General features: G+C 36.9%; 3 protein-coding genes across 5 annotated transcripts; all 3 read left to right on the top strand.

Moving 5' to 3' along the window:
- The first annotated feature begins 1,576 nt into the window (after nt 1–1,576).
- hoxb1b (homeobox B1b) lies at nt 1,577–20,512 on the top strand. 3 transcript variants are annotated; one of them, XM_058407098.1, is made up of 6 exons: nt 1,577–1,971; nt 12,887–12,998; nt 15,060–15,115; nt 16,660–17,091; nt 19,228–19,572; nt 19,700–20,512. In XM_058407098.1, exons 4-6 carry the CDS (start codon nt 16,731–16,733, stop codon nt 20,032–20,034), a joined length of 1,041 nt encoding a protein of 346 aa, XP_058263081.1. In that variant the 5' UTR covers nt 1,577–1,971; nt 12,887–12,998; nt 15,060–15,115; nt 16,660–16,730; the 3' UTR covers nt 20,035–20,512. The 3 variants fall into 3 exon arrangements, with proteins under 3 accessions (XP_058263081.1, XP_058263080.1, XP_058263079.1); XM_058407097.1 differs by lacking the exons at nt 19,228–19,572; nt 19,700–20,512 and adding an exon at nt 17,417–18,967; XM_058407096.1 differs by lacking the exons at nt 19,228–19,572; nt 19,700–20,512 and adding an exon at nt 17,414–18,967.
- Nucleotides 1,982–6,627, top strand: hoxb6b (homeobox B6b). The gene is made up of 2 exons (XM_058407100.1): nt 1,982–5,310; nt 5,622–6,627. Exons 1-2 carry the CDS (start codon nt 4,887–4,889, stop codon nt 5,873–5,875), a joined length of 678 nt encoding a protein of 225 aa, XP_058263083.1. The 5' UTR covers nt 1,982–4,886; the 3' UTR covers nt 5,876–6,627.
- On the top strand, nt 7,026–9,236 carry hoxb5b (homeobox B5b). Its single transcript, XM_058407099.1, has 2 exons — nt 7,026–7,749; nt 8,275–9,236. The coding sequence occupies exons 1-2, from the start codon at nt 7,161–7,163 to the stop codon at nt 8,520–8,522; spliced, it is 837 nt and encodes a 278-aa protein (XP_058263082.1). The 5' UTR covers nt 7,026–7,160; the 3' UTR covers nt 8,523–9,236.
- Nucleotides 20,513–21,796: the final 1,284 nt, after the last annotated feature.

Genomic DNA, 21,796 nt, shown 5'->3' with positions numbered 1-21,796 from the left:
ACCAACATTTGATTATTATTAATGTTTTTTTTTAGAAGATTTATATATATATATATATATATATATATATATATATATATATATATATATATATATGCAAAATGCACTGTAAACATAGAATTTAGAATTTAACTACAACTTCGGACATTTTAAAACATTACAAAATCACGGTTTCTAAGTAAATAAACTTTTTTAATATGAAATGTCGAAAACCCGAAAACCACCGTTGGCTACATTCAGCTGGCTGAATATCTATCTATCTATCTATCTATCTATCTATCTATCTATCTATCTATCTATCTATCTATCTATCTATCTATCTATCTATCTATCTATCTATCTATCTAAAACATGTATATACATATAATAATGGTTATGCTTATTTTTGGATTTGGATTTTGGATTATTTTTTTATTATTATGGATTATTTTTGACCGTGTAAACAGGGCAATTTTGGATTTTCTTTGAATAATATATGTGTAATTATTTACCAAACCAAACAACTAAATAACAAACGAATTTTTAGGAAGAGTATTACATTTTCGATAACTACAGAAATATATGGATCACAAAATACATGTTTTTCTGAAGTCATAAGATATGCGAAGCCTGCTTTAATATCGGTAAAAACATACACTTCGCTTTCCACATGTTCAGTGATGTGTTTAAATTAAGATATGGAAGCCAGCCAAATAAGCAATTATTAACTGTGTATTGCGTTTTATTTTTTATTACCGATATGAAATCATGTACAATCAGGTGAAATGCTTGAGAGCATTTATTATTCCAGCTCTGATACTGCAAGGGCTTTCAGATATTCATTTTTTAAAAAATGTATAAGTTACACATCTGCCTTACTTTAACCATTGACTATCCTGCACATTGCGACAGAACGGATATTGCCTATTTTTGGGAGGCTCTTAGATGAACCATAGGTCGCTTTTGGGTTATACTGCTTTATTGCCCCAATAAATGTCGGAAATAGTCGGAAAAAGTGTTTATTCTTACAGGAAGTCATTGTTTCCGCCAGGCATGTTTAGAGCTATAAAAGGTTTACACTTTCCGTTTGTCTATTTCCTTTGTACTGGAGCCTGCACATTCTTTTAAAAAACGCACAATCGAAAGGATATAGTATTAATCCCTTTCTATTTATTTATTTATTTTCCAAAATCCAAACGCAGTTTCAACTAAAATTTCTGAATGTTATAATATATTTGATTACATTTCCATTTAGATATAATTCTATAGAAAATAAGTATTGGTTATACATAATAAAACGAATATATGCACAATCGTTTCTTTAGGTTCATTCTGAGACGACTGATTAGGCACTATGAATATTTTTTTTATTAAAAGGAATACGTTGTGGCAAATATATTTTAAATCCAGTATTTTTTTAAGACCAGTAGTCTATTTTCTTTCTTTTTCAACGAAAAAAAGATGGCGGCCACCATGCTACTGTTGGAGCAAAGCAATAAACTCCCAGTTGTTTATGAAAATTTACAACTTTGTGTTAGAACTTTATGTGTGACTCTGCGATGGGATTGGCCAAACGTGGTCACGTGATCAGCTCCCTGTGAACATGAACTTTTTATGATTTCCCAAGTGGTTATAATGCAGCATTCTTTTGGTCAGAGCGCAGTCAGTAACACCTCTGTCTTTGTGTTTACGTTTTTTTCGTTGTTACTATTAGGATATATATCAGAAATTGCAGTTTATTTGATCGAATTGTGTTTTAAGATGGCTGGAGCTCACCAAGACAGGGTTAGGAGCAGCTCGATTCCTTCAGAGAAGTCAGGGAACAGTGAATGGATCAGAACTCACAAAGCGAATATATGTTTGGTCTTTCGTTTATTTGGTGTATTTGGCTACCCAACTGGTTCTGCTCGATTACACATGGATTTGAAGAAACGAAAAAAGACCCTGATTAATCTGGAAAGCACTGCTGCGGGCCGATGATGAACGACAAAGGTAGGAGCTACTCTAGTCTTCCTCACTGTGATGTTAACCAGTCCATGTGTGTGTTTTATGTAACCCACGAGATGATGGGCCTACTATCTTGTAAAGGCATGCTTGTTGTAAAACCGTAAGGTATTTGACTGGAGCTTAACCAGAACAAAACTGCATTTGAAGCTTTATAGATGAGATTGGACTCAGTGTTGGATTATCTAACAGCAAAAGGGCACTGCATGCTTGTAACTGGATGCATTATACTTTACATATTGCTCAAATAAACGAGGCCATTTAAGGTAAATTCATAATCTTTCCAAAGTTTTTGTGGTTGTAGACACTAATGAAAAAGCTATAGACAGGAATACCGCATCAAACGGCTTTATGGCTACTCGTCCAAACAAAAGAATTTCTAAAATAATTGTGATCTAAGTTACATCACTATTTAAAATGCACACTTTCTAAAAACAAACAACCAGAACGGTTAATAGTTTAGTGTTTTTAACAACTGATTATGACTGATTACACGAAACAGAGTGACGTGGTGTGGCGAGTAATCCGCCTGATTAAGGCTACAGTAGCCTGATGGGCGCTGATCTTTGCTGATTGCTGGTGCAACAAATTGAGCAGTAATAATACCAGGAGGGTATTATTTTTGATCAAATTGTTGCACTCTTTGTAGTGAAAATTATATATACGTGCATATTATGTATAATGGTTCATGTTTGTTATTGGTCTTTTACTGCTTAGTCACGATGAAGCGGCTAGCTGCAGTAGTAGCAGTGCATCTGAGGATGCAGCTATTCTTTCAGTAGTCCGAAAATGTCAGAGAATGTTACCCTTGGTTTAGTTTACTGGGATTTCGAGTTTATAATTAGGCGCAAAATTATTTAAGCTATACATAATAATCTATGAATTTATTATCATGCTTTCCATTATGAAGCCTTTGCTGACTGCCTACCTGTTAATTATTTTCTGTATGTACCTCATAATGGGATCAATTAATATTTAAGGTTTTCGATTGTTTTGTGTTGAAATCATTCTAAAACAAAAATATAGTGTTTTCTTTTTGTTGTAATGGCGCAATATTACCTCATTTTTTGCTCTGTGATGCCATCTAGTGACGAAAGAATTGTGCGAATTTGCCCATGCAGATATTGTTCTGTCATTTGAATTCAGGCAAGGTAAAAAAAAATGTGTGTGTGTGTGTGTGTGTGTGTATGTTTGTGTGGTTGTGCCCGCGCATTTGATTGTCTGTGTTTGCATTTGTTTTACTTATTTGACCTTGAATTGTATACTCTTGCTTGGAAGTCACGTCTAAACAGTGGTGTTTTTGCTGATTTTGCTTACTGCATTGAAAAGATGATGTTTAATTTTAATTAAATCAAGCAGGCTTGGTTTGTTTGGATCAGCATAAGCCAGTAAATAAAATTAGGCTATGCACTCATAGAAAAAATGGCCTTGGATAGTTTTATGGATTTTATTAAGAGATTAAAATAGTCCTTAAAGAAGTTAAAGAGTCTGGTTTTAGCATAAAAAGAAAAAAAAACATAACCCTTTTTGTGTTTTTTTTTTAAAGCACAACCCAAAGAGAGACACTATGAAACGGAATTTAGGGTTATTGTTTCATTAACCATATGTAACATTATTTCTAAGAGTGTAAGTGTGAAATAAAAGATGGGGCCTAGGCCTATGTTGTTGTAAGATTTTGGTTTAGACTTCATCACGGGTTGTGCATTATGAATTTTGGTACAATTTTCATACTTTCGATAGCCCATAAAATGCATTCGTTCGACAAAAATAAACCTATAATAATTCTGACATACTTTAGATGCCACAACTGATGTGAGATCGCACCAAACAATTATTTTGCTGCTTTCTTTTTGTAGATGTCTGACACTTTAGAAGCAATATTTTCAACAATTCAAATGTCGAGGTTCTTATATAAGAATAAAATTTCATATCGCAAAACTGGTTAATTGTCCCATAAATTATTCGTAATGCTCCTTAAATAGATTAGTCTATCGAATTCCAATGCCGGTTGCTGAGCCCTTAATGCTGTGTGTTTACTTTTTGAAGCTCTTATTTTCAAAAGGTTTTAATTATCTAAATTGACGTCAATCGAGAAACAAAACTACAACCATGAAAATATATTTATAAATTGACTGTGAGATTCGTGAAGAAAACCACTCTTCGTGAGTTCATTTGGGAAATAATTAACATTCGTAAAGCAATGCCATACAGTAGACGTAATGCAGACCTTCCTATTGTAAAAAAAAAAAAAGATTTCTTTGAGCTTGGAAACCTAGAAGTGGACTTAACAGTAGAATAATATATTTATAAGATCACATGTATAGTTTTTCGTCAAAGAAAGCACATTTCGTCATGCCTTTTAGGAATAATGTTACTCTTCTGAAGCAAGGCACTGTAAAAAAGCAGGGCATATGCTGGGCACATTCTCTACACAGCTATGCTATTCTATATTTCAAACGAACATCGAAAATATGGTATTTCACCTCCGTTGAGAGAGTTACTGCAAATGTCCATCAGCAATACACTTTCAGAATATTGTCTAGTGGTGATATTTTATCTCTATATTTTCTTTTCTTTATTTTTAGCGGCACTAGCATCACTAAAATTGCAATAGTAGTGGAATAAATATAGTTATACATGGTAATTATAAGAATTTTTTTTATATGCAATGGGGATTCCATCCAGTGCAACAAGAGTCCCCCTCCCTTAATTCTATTCTATTGGCTGAGATGCTCAGGATTGGTCAGACGATGATCAGCTGGTGCGTTTCCCTACTCGCTCACATTGGCACCTCGCCACCCCCCTTCGGCTAAAACCAAACCTCACATAAAGTAATGGCAAAACACACTTGGACTATAAAACACAACAAATCATAACACTCGCACAATAACAGTGGCCACCCAATGAGTTCCTACTTCGTCAACTCAACTTTTCCCGTGTCTCTAGGCGGGGGACAGGATTCTTTTCTGAATCAGTTACCGTTATATTCTTCTGGATATACCGACACTTTGAGACACTATCCAAGCGCCACGTTCGGGGCGAGCAATGTCCAGGAGAAGGTGTACTCCAACTCATACTACCAGCAAGCTAGCGGAGTATTCGGGAGAAGTGGTTCAGGCGCTGCTTGCGATTACGCAGCGTCCAGCATATACAGAGAGACGGAGCGCTCGTCGTGTCCTCTCGGAGGCTTGGAGGAGTCGCTGGCTCTCACACAGGGGCATAGCAAGACGGAGGGCTCGGAGCACACTTCAGACACTTATTCCTACAGCGAAAACAAGCCCTGTGCCCCCGTTTACCCATGGATGCAGAGGATGAACTCGTGTAGCGGTAAGTCTCGTTTACATCTTGCTTGTGTGCAGGGTAAATAAATGTGTTTTTCTATTGAAAATATACTAGGCTACAGAGTGTCACTTTGCATGCAATGGTTCCCATGTGCGTCTATATGCATCCTGAACTTTGTCCTTTCAAACAAATCTAGAATAATCAGCTTATTCTTGTGTTAGTAAGCACTAGTAATAATAATAATAATAATAATAATAATAATAATAATAATAATAATAATAGTTATAATGGAATTGATTTCATATGACTCTCTGTGTTAACCCATTCCGTATCTTTCTTCCCTATTTTTTTGACAGGCATTCCTGGCACCACTGGCCGCAGGGGTCGTCAGACATACACTCGATTTCAGACTCTTGAGTTGGAAAAAGAGTTCCATTTTAATAGATATTTGACCAGAAGGCGCAGGATTGAAATTTCGCATGCTCTGTGTCTAACAGAACGACAGATCAAGATCTGGTTCCAGAATCGGAGAATGAAGTGGAAGAAGGAGAATAAAGTCATGAACTCTGAAAAGACCAGCGAAGAGGAGGATGGTGGAAAGACGGGATAAATGCTCTCCACATGCACTGTGTTGTAAATAATAAACAAGTCCAATATTTTTACCCACAGTACATAGGCTATAGTATTTTCGTGTAGATGTACGAATTTAACCAAACAAAACCGTTATCCATTTAAGGCTTCGTTGAAGTGCAAAAGCTAGAAACCCTTCTCAGGGTTGTAAAACATTCATCTTTCTAATTTCTTTCATTTTCCTCCCACTGTGTACTATTTTCCGCCATTAGACCAATGTTATTACCTGGCACAAGATGAATGGCTGAATTTTTACACTCTTGCTTCCACGACGTACAACGGGCTTATAGTGAAGGCTAAGGGTGACAGGTTTTACTGCTGACATATTGGACATTCGTGTGTTTAAACGTTCTCGTGTGTAATTTATTTTGTTCGTTACGTTTGTGTATGTGGATGCACTGATAAAAAAAAAAATAATAGTGAACTTTGTTAGCAATGCCATTTTGCCAATAAAATATGTTTAACCATGACTATTTATTCGCTTGATTGTGCTGTTATTATGTAGGATAAAATACAAGCCTTTTAAATATTTGAGATGTATAATACAGAGGACGCAAGTCTCTAACACAGAAACACGCGAGAGCGTCACTTTAAACCGTGTTTTGGTTGCACTGAAATGAGTACCATGTAGGTGACTGGATTAATTTAAACTATTCGAGCAGTGTGTCTTATTATCTTTTAAAATTGTTGTTTCATTCTGGACATATACCGAATATGGGAAAAAAATATGGGAGGCCACGGCTGCACTTCTGTCAGAAAGTTTTATATTTTAATAACATAATTTGTAATGAGAACGTCCAGTTCTTACTGATAAAAAATATATACAATAAAGATTTTTTTTGCAGAATTGTATGAATACACTGAAAAGAATCCGCTTCATATATTAGTGATGTGGCGAGCCACTGAGAGCTGCAAAAGACGTGCAGGTGTTTGGGCATTTTGCAGTTCTCCCGGTAGGTGACGCCCTCTGCTAACATGGGATGCGGCGCGCAGCGGGGAGGCACCATTGAGTTGAATCTAACGATCATCATTTCGTCATCATTTGTAACCACAGAGCATGAATTACCTCTTGAAGTCATCAGAGAGAATTTACGACTGGTCAACAAAGGCACGTGATGCCCTAACGCGCTCCCATATTTGGCCGCATACTTGGCAAAAACGAAGTACAGTGCATTGCTATAATTCATTTTTACATCATAAATTGGGCTGCGCAGGATTTTAACGACCGAGATCTGCTCATCGAGACCGTTTTAAAGAATATCCAAATGAGCTCCTATTTTCTAAACTCCTTCTCAGGGCGCTATCCGAATGGGTCCGACTATCAGTTACTAAATTATGGGACTAACGGCGCAATGAACGGCTCTTACCGGGACTCTACGGGCATGCATTCCGGCTCTTTCGGTTACACCTACAATGGGATCGATCTTAGTGTAAATCGCTCCAACAACAATGCCCACTTCGGTACGGTTGGGGATAACGGCCGTGCTTTCCAGAACCCGGGAACGGACAACCGGTACCGTCAAACGAGCTGCTCGCTTGCTTCTCCAGATGCCCTTCCCTGCACCAACAGCGACAGTCTCAACCTGAAAGGCACCTCTGGCTCTTCTGACCAGACCACGACCGGGGGCAACAGTGCACTCACCACCAATAGCAGCAATCTCAGCAGCAACAGCACACACTTTGCAGAAACGGACAAAGCAAACGTCTCTTCGGAGCCGGAGGAAGGCGCGCAAGCTAACCATGCCACTGCACGCACGCAGAAACAAGAACCCGCGGCACCTTCCACTACAACACCCGGGGACGGACAAACACCACAAATCTTTCCATGGATGCGGAAACTTCACATTAGCCACGGTATAAACATTTACATTGCTTTGAATTATAGATGGTTTAATATTACTGAACGAGTGTCATCTTGTTTCCAAAACTGACCAAACACAAGCCAAAAGATGTAGTCAATAAAATAATTCATGCAAATTGTTTAATATACATAAATTTGCTAAAATATCCTATTATAGCTACACATAACAGTTCCGCTATATTTCGCCTTTCCCTGTACATTTGTAGGCTATATAGAGGGTTAGATAGGTTAGATAAGAATAAATAGCCTAAAAATTGCAAGTGTGATGAAAAACATGGAGAGCATAAAAATCATAACATGCATTGAACAGGTTATTAAAACAAGACAACCTTTGAAGTGGTAAAAACAGTACTAGAAAATGACTTATTTATATAGAGTTATTTTAACATCATATGCTCTATAATCTTAAGGATGCTAGTGTAGGTGCGATAGTCACTGGTTCTGGAGTGTAGCACTCTCGATTTTTCTTGCTATTACAACTAAGGGTATTGTCTTTTTTGTCCTTGTCCGTGCCATAGATATGACTGGACCTGATGGGAAACGGGCTCGAACTGCCTACACACGCTATCAGACGCTAGAGCTGGAGAAAGAGTTCCATTTCAATAGGTATCTGACCCGGAGGAGGAGGATAGAGATAGCCCACGCTCTCTGCCTCACCGAGAGGCAAATTAAAATATGGTTCCAAAATAGGAGGATGAAATGGAAAAAGGACAACAAGCTGAAAAGCATGAGTCTTGCTACGGGAGGAAGCGCCTTTCAAAACTGATTGAAATCATTGAGAATATTCAACTACTGTTATAGCACTGCACCTTTCTGCTTGTCATTATCAGGCGTCATTTCTCTGTGTGACTGGTGTAACACGAATTGTCAACCGTTGAGTATTGTTCTATCCCATATGCCATAGGGCTACAGTTAACAGCCGCCGTAAATTAAGTGTAAATGCTACGTATCAAGTTTATACTTTCGTGGAAGAAAGCATGTTCCATTAAGCTCTTTGTGCGAAACTTTAAACATGTAAAATGAATATTGTACAGTATCAACGCAAACTACCTATATCATCTAGTCAAAAAAACTTGTATTCTTATGAATTTGTATAGGGACGTCAATGTAGACTGTTTTCCAGTTTTGCAGGACATTTATGCTTGTGCCGCGTTTATTACTTTCTTGGATAGGATTGTTACATTGCGAAAAGAAATCCTCTATATTCGCACTTAGGCTACATTTGTGTACTTTATGTTGCATCTAAACATTTCTGGACTAAATTTTATGTCCATGACGAGTGAAATATGTTTGATGTACAGTTGTGACCAATATTTTATTTGTACAATGTGAGTGGTGAACGTTCCGTGTTAAAAAAAAAAAAAAGCTAAAGAAAATGTTTTAACGTTGATATGCTGGGAATTTTGCCAGCCGGCATTTTTTTCTATTTGTGTCTCGATTAAAAATGGCTGATGAATCTAATTTGAAAAATAAAATTTCTTTTAGTCTCAAAATGCTTTAGTGTCTCTTTGTACATTATTACACCTGTAGGACCAGTTTTCTTCACAGTGGGTCACCACTCTCGTTCAATTCACACACTCAAGGTTTACAGTTATTATCGTATGAATAGAATCTTAGTAAACTATGTATAGGCCTACCAGTGGCTAAAGCAGACTAGGCTAAAATCACAAGCCTTTATGTCTGAGTTATAACCTTGACATGGTGACATAGGTTGTACTATTTGGTTCTGTTTCCGATTCTTTTAATTCATGCTTTTACACATATTACCATATCACTGGCATATTATAATAATCAAAAGAGATATCACACCTATATTTTGCAGCACGTGTCCAACAATTACTGAGCCTGTGAACTTACCTCTTAAATGGTCAAATCAGTGGACGTATGGGTCTTTTAAAAGTTTAGACACTATATTAGATATTACTATATCAGAAATACAGCCTCGACTTCCCTAAGTGATTTCATTTCGCGAAGTCCAGTCTATAACATAGACATGTCCTTCTCTGTATTGCTAAACAAGTCACGTGAGGTCCATAAAGTTAGTTTTATGGTTTTGGGGGTTGACAATGTGCGACATAATTCACATACTTGAATGAAAGTGACGGTTTCACTGCTTCAGCGGGATTCTAAAGGTTGTGGACGGTGTGTGATATGCTCTTAGTCAGTTACCTTCGGCCACTCAAAATGTCATACACTCACTTGGCTACTCACTGTTATTTTTCTGTTGGATTGGGGCAGGACGTCTCAGAGTAAGTTATTCTTCATTCATTAATTGTCAGTTTGCAAAGAGTTGCTTTGTTTTGGATTCTGTCAGAAGACTCATTGTGATTCCCTGCAAGTTGTATTGTAGTGCAATGGATATCATTTGTATTATTTTTTATTGCTGCGAGTATCATTTGTATCATTTATATAAATAAAAGCAGGCAGAGACGTGCTGGTAAACCCAATATTCATGTCAGCATTTGCATCCTACCTCTTTGTAAATAAATCGTCCATATACGTTGAAGAAATTCGAATGATACCGAAATCCTTTATTCTAACTGAAATTAATTTGGTCTAGGAAAAAACAATAACTTAAATGGTAGTATCAGCAAAACAGAATTAAATAGTAAAAGGCACCGACAAAACATATTTATTTATTTATTTATTTATTTATTTATTTATTTATTTGCCCATTGTCATTTCGAGAGTCTGGAAGAGGATAGATGCAATCATATAGCTGTATTTTTTTAAAAGAATTTTGATGAAACAGAATAGACTGAAAACATGATGTAACTGTGCCAAATTTCTCGCGATAAACACGGTTGCGCGATTCATAACTATTAAAGTCTCATTGTACTCCTATAATGTGTTTTGCATATTGATAGGGGTAATCTGTGCGCTGTTCTCATCAATTATTCATGGGGAAGGGATCACTGCGAGGTCAGGAGACTAGTGCTGAACACTGAGACACACACACATCCAAGCTGCCATTACAGAAAATGCAGGATTAGGAAATATAGGCTTCCATCACGTTCACTGAGGTTCATGTGAAATCCTTGACATTTGGCATAGAGTCCATATTCGTTTACTTAATTGGAATAAAAATAAAATGATTTAACATTCGAGTATTATCATCTATAGTATATCATTATGTATAAGCAAACTTAACTGATGTCCACAAATAGTTTTCTATTTTATATTTTCTGTAAAACCTGTTAAATCTACCGAAAACTCTTAAGAAAATCAGTACCGTTCTGGGTTAGATTCTGCCCTTGACAGATGTAACGCTCGTGCGTGGCCAGCAGAGCCCGCCTTACTCCGAGATCCTAGTCACTCTGTCCTTTTTGTCAAACACCGAATAATTTGTTGCCGATAGTCCTATTTATATAAATACAGGCAATGCTCGCTGGTCCGGCAACCCGAGCCGAGGAGGCTGTAACTTAATATCAATTACATGTATGAAATTTAAGTTTATAATAGTAAGGTGATGTTAAGAAAAAACAGCAATAACACTGGCTCTGTGATTTTGTATATCAAAAGACAAAAATAGTGTTTAAATTGTAAAAGTACAACAGTGTGGGCTTACAACGCTGGCGAGCATTTTTCTTTAAAATGCTCTGATACCAACAAATTAATCTCCGCCACACTTCTCAGCGCATGTTAATGGGAGTTCATCTTGAGGTCACCTAGCGACTGCACGATTTTATGCCACTTCAGAACAAATGCTTATACTGGAATACGTAACCTCTCAGTGCGTAACCTCAGTAAATTAGCATATTGTATTTTTTTTCTTACAAAACCATAAAATATACCTTAAAATCATAATTATACCTTACACTTTAAATTGAAGTGATTTAATCATCTTTTTAGGTCCCTAAATGTAATCCCCTAGCCCTAACCTTGTGCTTTTTGTATGGAGAGTTCCCAAAAAACATATTAGAGGTTGAGGATAAAGGATGTCTGAATGCAGTCGGTCTATAATGATTCGTTTCCATGGTCTTTATTTATTTATTTATTTCCACAATCGATTATTATGAATCCAAATTGATCTCTCCTGTTCAGTGTCTCCCAAACAACTCTGTGTCAATCCCCACTGAAATGAGCACGTAACTGTACCAAGGCAGAAGTCGTCCATTCTAAAGATAAAACTGGGGGAGATAAAGTGCGCGGATAATATCAACACAATGCATTTTTACAGAAACAGTGGACAGTAACTTGATTCTATCTATTTCTACGATTGTGCTCAGATTATTTTATATTTTCTAGCACGCAGATGTTAGAATGTTCTCAGTTAGAAGCTTTCTACCGTGCAAAGTTTTGTAGCTATCTTTCCATACTATTATAATCTGTGGGAACACTCTTCGGCCATATAGGCCATGAACTGAAATCAGTATGAGTGTTTGTAAATTCCTTCCTTCCTTTGTCACCAACTCGTCAGAGGCTCCCTCGATTATTGTCAACTATATCTGTCTTGCCTACAAATCAATGGATTGTGAAATCTGTCATCTATATGTACCCTGTAGATCCGAATTTGTGTGAAAACATCTTTATTCGCAAATTCGTGTCTTGGGGAATATGTAGTTGATGTAAGCTCAGCGTCAAATTAGGACACTGATTATATTCAGGATTCTTTTAGTAATTGTTTTCTTTTTTATTCAAACATTTCGAATATGATGGATGACACGTTTGGAAAACAGAGAGATGCAAATGCAAGTCAGATGCAATTTTATTCTTTTCTATTATGCCATTATGAAACTTGCTGGGCTGGTTGTATTGTGTCATATATATTGAACTGAGATTAAAAAAAGTGACAAGGTATGGGCCTTGCTGTCCAAACAGCCAATAACTGACCTAAAGCAGGCATAATGGAAAAGCTGCAGCTCTATCTAAGACATATGGCTCTTCACTGGACTAGGTTGCTCTACTGTTTTAGATTTTCCAGTTGCTCTTCCCGTTTTTTCCCGTTCTTGAAATTTTATCTGCATGTCTTGGCTAACTATTGGGTTAGAATGATTTAACTTGCTGTTCACTGGCTGTTAACTATTACGTAAATATATTTAAGTAATTAGATTATATGTTGCAGCATTGGCTTAATATGCAATTATGAAATGAATATTTCTTTCATAGCTCTCCTCCTCTTTCTTTCAGGAAACAGCAAATGTGTGCCTGGAAAACAGGTGGGAAAGAGTACTACACGGCGTACAAATTTTTGACATCATCTTTCCGAAAAAGGGGGAAAAGCGAAAAATGTTCACTGCAGGTATGTTGAATTTGCCTATTCATGCAAACAGTGCATTTTTAAAAATATAATGTATATTAGACCTGAAGAAATTCTGACGACTTAAAAAAAATATTTTGGGTTTGCTTCTGTACTTAAACAGAAGTGTATGTCTAACTGGTGATGTTCTAATGGTATAAAGACGATTATATGCTGTTCATCACCAATTTATCACGTGATGCCGGGGATCTGAAGCCAGTTTCTTGGTTGTCAATGGGGTAAATTCTGAGAAACAAAACCTAAGTGCATTCGAGCCAAAAATTACACACAGTTGATCTGCGTGTCATCTGTGTGTTATGTTAGTATGCAGACACTTTAATGTGAACTTAATCAGCAGGCATAACTGCATCTGACTTACCAAAAAGCTGCATTTGAAATAATGGTATATTCTTCGGCTTACCTGTCAACACTGACAAGTTATACATGAGAGGAATGCAGTTTTGAATTCAGGTTTATAGTTATGTGTCAAACTGAAATTTTGGTCCACGTAAGCCGTGAGGACTTAATACTCTGATGATGGTGATAATAATAATAATAATAATAATAATAATAATAATAATAATAATAATAATAAACATTCCAATATTATAAACAAAAAATGAAAAGAAAACTAAAGAAAATGAAATGAAAGAAGCAACAACAACTGGAAAGGTGATAGAGATGGAAATACAGTGCTGCGAATAGGAATCCACTGTGGTACATTGTGTGAGGAATGTCCTGTGGCCCATGTCACTACTAGGGTACAGAGCTCAGTACGATTTTAGAGACCATTAGTAGACCAGTAACTGGAGAAAACCCTTCAAATACTTTAAACGTGAGGAGTAGGTTTTAGATCGACATTTGCAGCCAATATAGCATTAGGTTAACTGATGGACAATGGACAATGTTAAGTTCCTGACGTTTGATTAATTTTTTTCTTGTTTTTTTCTTTTTCTTTTTTTTTAAGGACGTGAAAAGGTATTGCAATGATCAAACTATACGGTTATGGTTGTCTTGGTTAGATATTAACCCCTCTGAGCAAAATGTGGGTGCAAGAGAACGGAACGCAGCAGATTTACTTGAGAGATCAAAGGCTTCCTGTCCAATAAGGAATTGATCTGAAGACCACCACTAGACAGCAATTACAACAGACTAGACATAGACAATTTGAGACAGATATCTGGTTCAACACTAACATCATGTTGTACTGCTAAAGTTACAGTTTTATTTAACAGACGTATAATCACTTAATACTGACATATTCGTTTGCTGTCCTTTTGTCCCATTGTGGAGATACACAGACATATAGATTATTATGTGATAACTCCTTTATATATACACCAGTAAAAATGCACGAAAGGGCTTGTGATAGTATTAAAAGGTTAAACAGGCACAAGATGATAAATCTCTAATTAACATAAATCAGTGATAAAGCAGAAAATGTGATAGCACAATTCCTCCATTTGGAAATACAGATAGAATAAATAAATAAATGCTTCTAAAATGTGGATTGTCGATGCAAATAAAGCAGACGATATCATTTAACTGGTACTCGTGTCTTGTCAAAATATTTGCTTGCTTTGATTAAAGAAGAGGGTTTGGTAGTTTTGTTATTTCCTCCAGTTCGTCGATAGAGCTATAGAACAGCCTCCTAATCTTTTCTAATTTTTGTTTGATTCGCAGTTCAATTTATATCGATTGCTTACTCGCAGAAACAGCACTCTGCCTGGGTCAGCTCTTGCGCTGAGGTCCTTTGCTCCCCTCTCGGCTGTTTGGCTATCTAACGATCTGCTATTTGCAGCCTATGCTTCAGGGTGTGTAGCTGAATGTAGCCTACATGAGCGGCAACACATTTCTATATTTCGACCGTCCTGCTCTCTTAGGCCTACAAGCTTAATGTGTGTTGTATCTAGGCTCTGTACTCATGTTAATTTCCATTCCTTCACTACGTCAGTCTTGTTGCAATTTAAATTACAAATTACAATTTGTATGTTAATAATTAGACATTGCTTGATAATATTTCAAAAAAAGTTATGGTGATTAACAATTTATTTCTATTTTTAGGTGCTATATCATCTGGCCGAGGCACTCCTCAAGGCTTCCTTCGGAGGAGTTGGCTGGTGAGTAGGCAAAGAAATATACTGAATGTTATAAAGATGTTATATTGAATTGATTTAACTAGGATGTATAATTTGGCTGTTGCTATATGAGCTTTCCCACGAGATCGGAAAATTAAACCATTGTCAAATTAAAACGTTGTATCATTATATGATAAGGTTGAAGGAATAAAATCACGGGCAGTTTGATAATCAAGTTTTCAGAAACATAGAGGTCTGTCTACTGATGTACATTGTCTACCTTTTGCTTATGTATAGCTAATGTTGATAGAATTAAATACAGTGAATACGAGGATCCATCATTCAGTCTTTTTAATTCGACAGCACATAGCCTCGGGTGATATTTAGTTATCGTTCTGATCAGGCAAAAAAGATGATGCTAAACACTGGCAGATTGTGTGGATTCAGAACAAACCTACAGCAGCGCAATAAGCGAGCTGCACTGAAATAGACTCAGTCAGTTTGTGAATGGCGGATATGTCCGTGTGATTTATTGCCATATTACTTGAGCTTGGGTTCACGATGAGTTCAGCAGCCTTTGTTCCTCCTTCAGCGTAGTCGCTCTCTCGTTTCTTTTCTCCATTTGTCACATTACGACCGATTCTGCACTACTTCTGTCACTGTGAACACATACCTATATCTGTCTATTAGCGCTATATTTTGGTGAACATCGATTTTTAAATAACTGTGAATTCTGCTTGTTCAGTCTTCTTTTTTGTTGTTGTGATTGCTTCTGCGATTTTAAATTAAGCCTTTTTTTTGTGTTAGGCCAAATATATTTCTTTACCATTTTAAACTAGATTTATATTTATTTATAGTCTGAGGCAACCTCTTTAATGTTTATATAAGTGTATATATTCATTTTACACTAAATACATTTTTTAAAATTTTGATATTAGAGGTATTACCACGGTAATTATGTGAATTCTGCGTCTTCATTAATTCGTTTAATTATTCTAGACTAAGACATTAATCTACACGATTCAGGCATTCAGAACATTTAAAAATTATCATTTAAACTGGCCTTTCCCCGTAATATCCATATTGATTTAAAAACGTGATCTATTTCGATTTACATTTATTCATTTGACAGACGTTTTATTTAATAAAATTCTAAAGAAAATCCAAAATATTTGTAAACTGCAGTTATTTGACAATAATATCATGCGGGTTGATTATTGTCAATAACGGCTTTAATTGAGGTATTCATGATTTATGCAGATCTGTTATCTGTACACAATTCCTTGTTGGCTTTTTGACGCGTAAATCAAATCTTATCCTTTTTAACTTGACCATGAAGTAGGCTGTTTACATTACGAAATAAGTAAGTACATGTATATTTCTTTTCAGAAAGCACGTGGTACTATCATAACATCATGGGCTTTTATTAAGCTTGTTGAAAATATATTTTTTAAAATAATGTAGGCTATAAGTGTATTACACTATTTTGCAACAAGAAATGGCCATATCCATGACATGTGCACTTTCACTTTTGACGTTGGATTTTTGTGATTTTATTCATACTGTTCCTTGTTGCGACCTTTTAGGTCTCCCACCAAGAGAGGCCTTTGTATCGAATCTGTCACGTGACGCAGGTTTTTGCCAGAAGCTCTACACAATGCAGAACAAGACGGACAACATCAACACCTCATTATTGGGCAGTGACTCGTTTAAGGTTGACGACACATTTGGATACAGTGATAGGACACAAGTTTCACTCTCTGTGGCACTGCGGGAAAAAGACCAAGAGATAAATACTTGCTCACTGCCGAAGGCTGCCATGGATGACACTCGGCACTGCACTCCAAGTGAACTATATCGAAACTACACAGAATCACCCCTCTTATCCCCTGCAGAACCTCACAGCTCCTCAGTCGGGGACCTTACTGTTGACGGCAAGCTGGTCTTCCCCTGGATGACAGAGACTGTGAAAAAAAACAAGCAGAAAAGTCACAGCATCTGCGAAGCATCCATCGGTGGTGGGTACAATCGGTTTATTGTAGTAGGCTGTATGGTAAATAGGAATCAACGTACATTATTTAACAATCACAGCTAGACACCGCATAGCTTCAAATGATCGCCATACATTCAATACGGCCGAGTTAAATATTTAGCTAATTATAAAGCATGCAATTGGCTGGATAAGGGATATTGGGGCAGAGCATGGCTCTCTGATTTGGATTTTTGGAAACCTTTTCACACTTAAAGAAAGCATATGCATAGGGAATTATAAGGAATGTCTGTATATGTCGTTTTTTTCTCGATGGCAGTTAATGCTTTCTTACTTCGTTTCCTCTGCAGCAGAGAGCCGACCAGATGGCTCAGGTGGCTGTAAAAGGACGCGCACGTCTTACACCAGCAATCAGTTGCTGGAGCTGGAGAAAGAGTTCCACTTTAATCATTATCTAGGCAAACCGCGACGCGTCGAGATGGCCAAGCTACTGAAGCTTAGCGAAAGACAGATCAAGATATGGTTTCAAAACCGCAGGATGAGGCATAAAAAAGACACAAAGTTGAAAGTAACCGGCCCGCCCCCTGTTCCGAATGCACGTCTTCAGACGACTCTGCAAATGGACATTAGTGCTTCACTAAAATCACCTACAGAGAATTACACGAATCCCCAGTCCGTTAACAATGCCCGAAATGATGCATGCTGTATGAGCCAGGTTTTCAAAAATCCAGAGGGTCATTGGCCTTACGCGCAAAAACACAGACCTTCAAATTACCAATACTCTAGAAGGCTAAATGATGGAACTGGTTTTACCTCCAGTTGCCGAGGTTTCTTTGATAATGTTGAGGCTAACTGTGAGGATTTTAGAGCGTTTTCCGAGCCCCAAATGCACAGGCTTAATCATCTTGTGTTTCCTAATATGGCTGGCCAGCAGAGAGCATGTCAAAATCACAAAACATTGCCTCTAACTTACTCCAGTGAACAGTGAAAGAAATCAAAATCCGAACCTCTTTCCCGCAGAAAAACGCACTTTATTTGCAAAAACTGACCGGTTGACCATTCTTTAATATTACCTTGAACATTCACATAAAACAAAGTTGTAGGTATAGCAGTTGTATTAGTGTAATAACTTTTCGTGTTATGCAGGATGCCATTAAAAAAAACAAAACAAATATGTAAATATAGTATTAATATGCGTGATTTTAAATATTTGTACGACCTACATGCAATAAAAACGAATGGGTTAATATCCAGTTTGTCCACCCTTCGTGTTTTCCTTAATCAATTGGGAAGTATAAAATATATAAAAAAAATATAAACTTCTCATCGAGCACAGGTTGCATTTGGATGTTTAAATACATTCATTCTTGGTTCTTGGTATCTCTTTTGTGTCATTTGAAATTATCACCAGTTTTTCGGCTTTCTTAAAAATAAGAAAATAAGAAAATTGTGCAAGTTGGAACTTAGTGTTCTTTGGAAAATCTTATTTCGTCCATTAACAAGAAAACTAATGGCATATTGAGTAGCTTTCTATCCCTAAGTGGTCTGTTGCTCTCTCTGCAATCAACCTCTCCATGGAAAACATCGTAAAACCGTAAAACTATTGTTAGTGCTGTGATAAAATTTTCATCAGACATACCGTGCGAGTGTGTGCGTTTATCTGACTGATGAGAAGGTGCCATTCATCTGTTTGTCATGTAAATACGAGTTCACTTGATGGACACTCGCTACGCCCAAACTACCGCTGTAGGTCGCAGGCTATTGGTGGATTTTTGGTCACATGATCTGTCACTCGGTTGATATGTAGCCCGACAGAACTTTTGAGGTTTGACATACTGCCTAGAGGTGGTAGGGCACTGGGGTAACACGCCGACGTTTATTGACCCCCTTTAAATAATTACTAGTGGAGAATCGAAAATGAATTCGTACTTAGATTACACTATTTACAGCCGAGGACCTAACCATTTAAATTCAAAAGTTGGATGTTTCGGCCTGGATCAAGAGTACATGCAAAGTGCTTGTGGGAGCACTAATAGTTGCATTGCTGAGGGGCGGCCAGTTGGAGGAAACTCGTTTACACCAGCGCTGCACGAAACTCAAGGCATGAACTATGCGCACCAGGCATCCCAACCATGCCACATTAATTTGGATCTTGTTACAACAGCCCATCAAGTAAACTATGGCAAGCAGAGCAGATCTCACCTGGACTACAGCCATCAGGCCATTCTCAATCAGGGAGAACAGCAGATGTATTTGCCGTCTCCTGGCTTTTCTGTGCTAAACATCGGAAACAACAGCGGACCAGCGTCTGACTCTAGTTGCAGGCCAGGAGAAATCCCTGTCAGTCAATATCCATCATATTCATATGGGGAGAAAGAGCAGCAACACCAGTACGGCACGTACAGCAAGTATTCCGGCCTAATCCATAATGACAGTGACTCAAAGAACAGTCCCAACCATGCACAAACTTTCGATTGGATGAAAGTTAAGAGGAACCCGCCTAAGACAGGTCAGTTGAACCATGTTTATTCCTCAGTAGTCCCATTTTACTAGATAATATCATTTCAGAGGGGCCTGCTTGTCGAATTTGTGAATTTATTGCTGTTTATTAATATGATATGTTTTTCCCTTCACAGTTAAGGTCGCTGAATACGGAAGCCACGGGCAGCAAAGTATTATTCGTACAAATTTTACTACGAAGCAGCTCACCGAGCTGGAAAAGGAGTTCCACTTTAACAAATACCTCACAAGGGCGCGGAGAGTCGAGGTGGCCGCTACTCTCGAACTGAACGAGACACAGGTTAAAATCTGGTTTCAGAATCGCCGAATGAAACAGAAGAAACGCGAGAGAGAAGGAACCGTGCCGGCCATGAAACGAGCAACCGACTGCGCTGCTGGACAAAACCAAAACAGCTCCACCACCTCATCTCCAGCTGCATCTCCGATCTCAGACTCTTCGAGTGGCAACTAATGGTCTATAATGGCGCAATACTGCATATTACACTTCTAAATATCAAGCCATACTGTACACTCCAATGTCCTCCTTTTTTAGTGCGGATTGTGGTATGAAATTAGGATTGTGTTTATACCTGCATTGAAAAAGAGCTTGCATGCTTCACCTTGTGTTGCTGGGGGCACTTGCCTAACTTATTTTTCTGTTACAGACCAAATGTAAAAAAAATCTGGTTTTGTCACTTTTTGTCTCTGCAAGGACATTCTTGCTCTGTGATGATGCATGTCACTGCTTTGCAAACGGCCAAAGTTTATTGGATGTACTACATTTAACTCTGATGTGTGACAGTCGCAATTGGGTGTAACACATTATTTAACTCTGATGTGTAACTGTGCAACTCTGCAACAAAATGTGGCTGATGTGAATGAACAGTTTTATAATTTGCACTAGAAATGTACTTTTGAACAAAAACGTTGTGTTCATATATATATATATATATATATATATATATATATATATATATATATATATATATATATATATGTATAGGTTCACAGAATTCGTCTGACATATTAAGCTGTAATAATTGAATAAAAGTGTTTTATTTTTCTGAAAAAATCTATTACTGACAACGTGCGTTGATTATATATATATATATATATATATATATATATATATATAAGCTATGAGTTCTATTACTTTCTAATAAAAGATAAGTTCTAATAAAAGATAATGTCTTTTGTTAAAAGACATTACAATACAATGGGGCTAATTTAAATCAAGGCTACCCCAGTATGTATAGTTTGACAAGAGGAATGTTGCAGTACACCCCGGGTGGCTTCCTATGACCTTTTCACCTCACTGTGCCTGCAGGACTTCTAAACATGTAAACACTCCTGCTTGCTCAGTGATAGAACACTGGTTAGTCTTCCCCTTTTACTGATATTTGCCACTGCACTGGGATGTTGAATTTTTTTCTGACATTTTGCAACATATTACGATTTATCCTATAAATATAGTTCATCCTTTTTCCTTTACCTTTTCAGGCTAATAATAATCATCATTTTGGTACTCGATATAATTGCAACATGATCCTAAATCACTGGCAAATATCAATATTGTAAATTTTATTTAGATATTTTAACTATATTTAAACATATGAAACTAGGGTGGATTTGTCCACCCTAAAGACACACTAAATACAGAATAGAAAATGTAACTGTAGACCCAAGTCATTTGTTTTTTAAAGAAACAAATTATTTGAGCACAGTGGTTCATTCTAACACAATGCTCTTTACTTTAAAAATGACATTGCATGTAAAATAACTTTTTTTTAGTAACATACTGGCAACAGAAGTGGCAGATAGTCACTGCAATAAATATTTACATTGTTACTGCTGTATTGTTTGTTTATAATATGATGCTGCACATTCTAGTGTAGTTTCTATCACTACAAACCCCAAAACCAAAACAGAGGATGACAAAATATTGGATGAAATATTAGCCAGACTACTTTCATGCCTGAGATAAATGCTTTGGTGCCAAGTTTAGCTGTAGAATTAATTATACTGAATGTTTATGTTTGTGTTATTACAATAAAGTCAAAGTACTGCAGTTATACAATAGGGTCCTTTTTAAATTACAGTTACAGTCTGCCAGTACTGTGAATATTTTCCCAGAATACCAGGCATACTGCAGTAGTGTAAAACTGTAAAATACATTTAAAGTATTATACTGTTCTGACCACAGTATTTAATGTAGAAATTAGATAAATTATTTA

The sequence above is a fragment of the Hemibagrus wyckioides genome, linkage group LG13 (assembly GCF_019097595.1).
Source record: "Hemibagrus wyckioides isolate EC202008001 linkage group LG13, SWU_Hwy_1.0, whole genome shotgun sequence".
Classification (NCBI taxonomy): Eukaryota; Metazoa; Chordata; class Actinopteri; order Siluriformes; family Bagridae; genus Hemibagrus; species Hemibagrus wyckioides.
Note: the sequence above shows the minus strand (reverse complement) of the source record. Positions and strands in the feature narration are given on the sequence as shown.

What these genes read in the sequence shown, in the direction of transcription:
- hoxb6b (XM_058407100.1), top strand. Translation starts at nt 4,887, where the DNA reads ATGAGTTCCTACTTCGTCAACTCAACTTTTCCCGTGTCTCTAGGCGGG. An exon ending in GAGGATGAACTCGTGTAGCG is followed by an intron (nt 5,311 to 5,621) that starts GTAAGTCTCGTT and finishes TTTTTTTGACAG; the next exon opens with GCATTCCTGGCACCACTGGC.
- hoxb5b (XM_058407099.1), top strand. Translation starts at nt 7,161, where the DNA reads ATGAGCTCCTATTTTCTAAACTCCTTCTCAGGGCGCTATCCGAATGGG. An exon ending in GAAACTTCACATTAGCCACG is followed by an intron (nt 7,750 to 8,274) that starts GTATAAACATTT and finishes TCCGTGCCATAG; the next exon opens with ATATGACTGGACCTGATGGG.
- hoxb1b (XM_058407098.1), top strand. Translation starts at nt 16,731, where the DNA reads ATGCAGAACAAGACGGACAACATCAACACCTCATTATTGGGCAGTGAC. An exon ending in CTGCGAAGCATCCATCGGTG is followed by an intron (nt 17,092 to 19,227) that starts GTGGGTACAATC and finishes TTGTTACAACAG; the next exon opens with CCCATCAAGTAAACTATGGC. An exon ending in GAGGAACCCGCCTAAGACAG is followed by an intron (nt 19,573 to 19,699) that starts GTCAGTTGAACC and finishes TTCCCTTCACAG; the next exon opens with TTAAGGTCGCTGAATACGGA.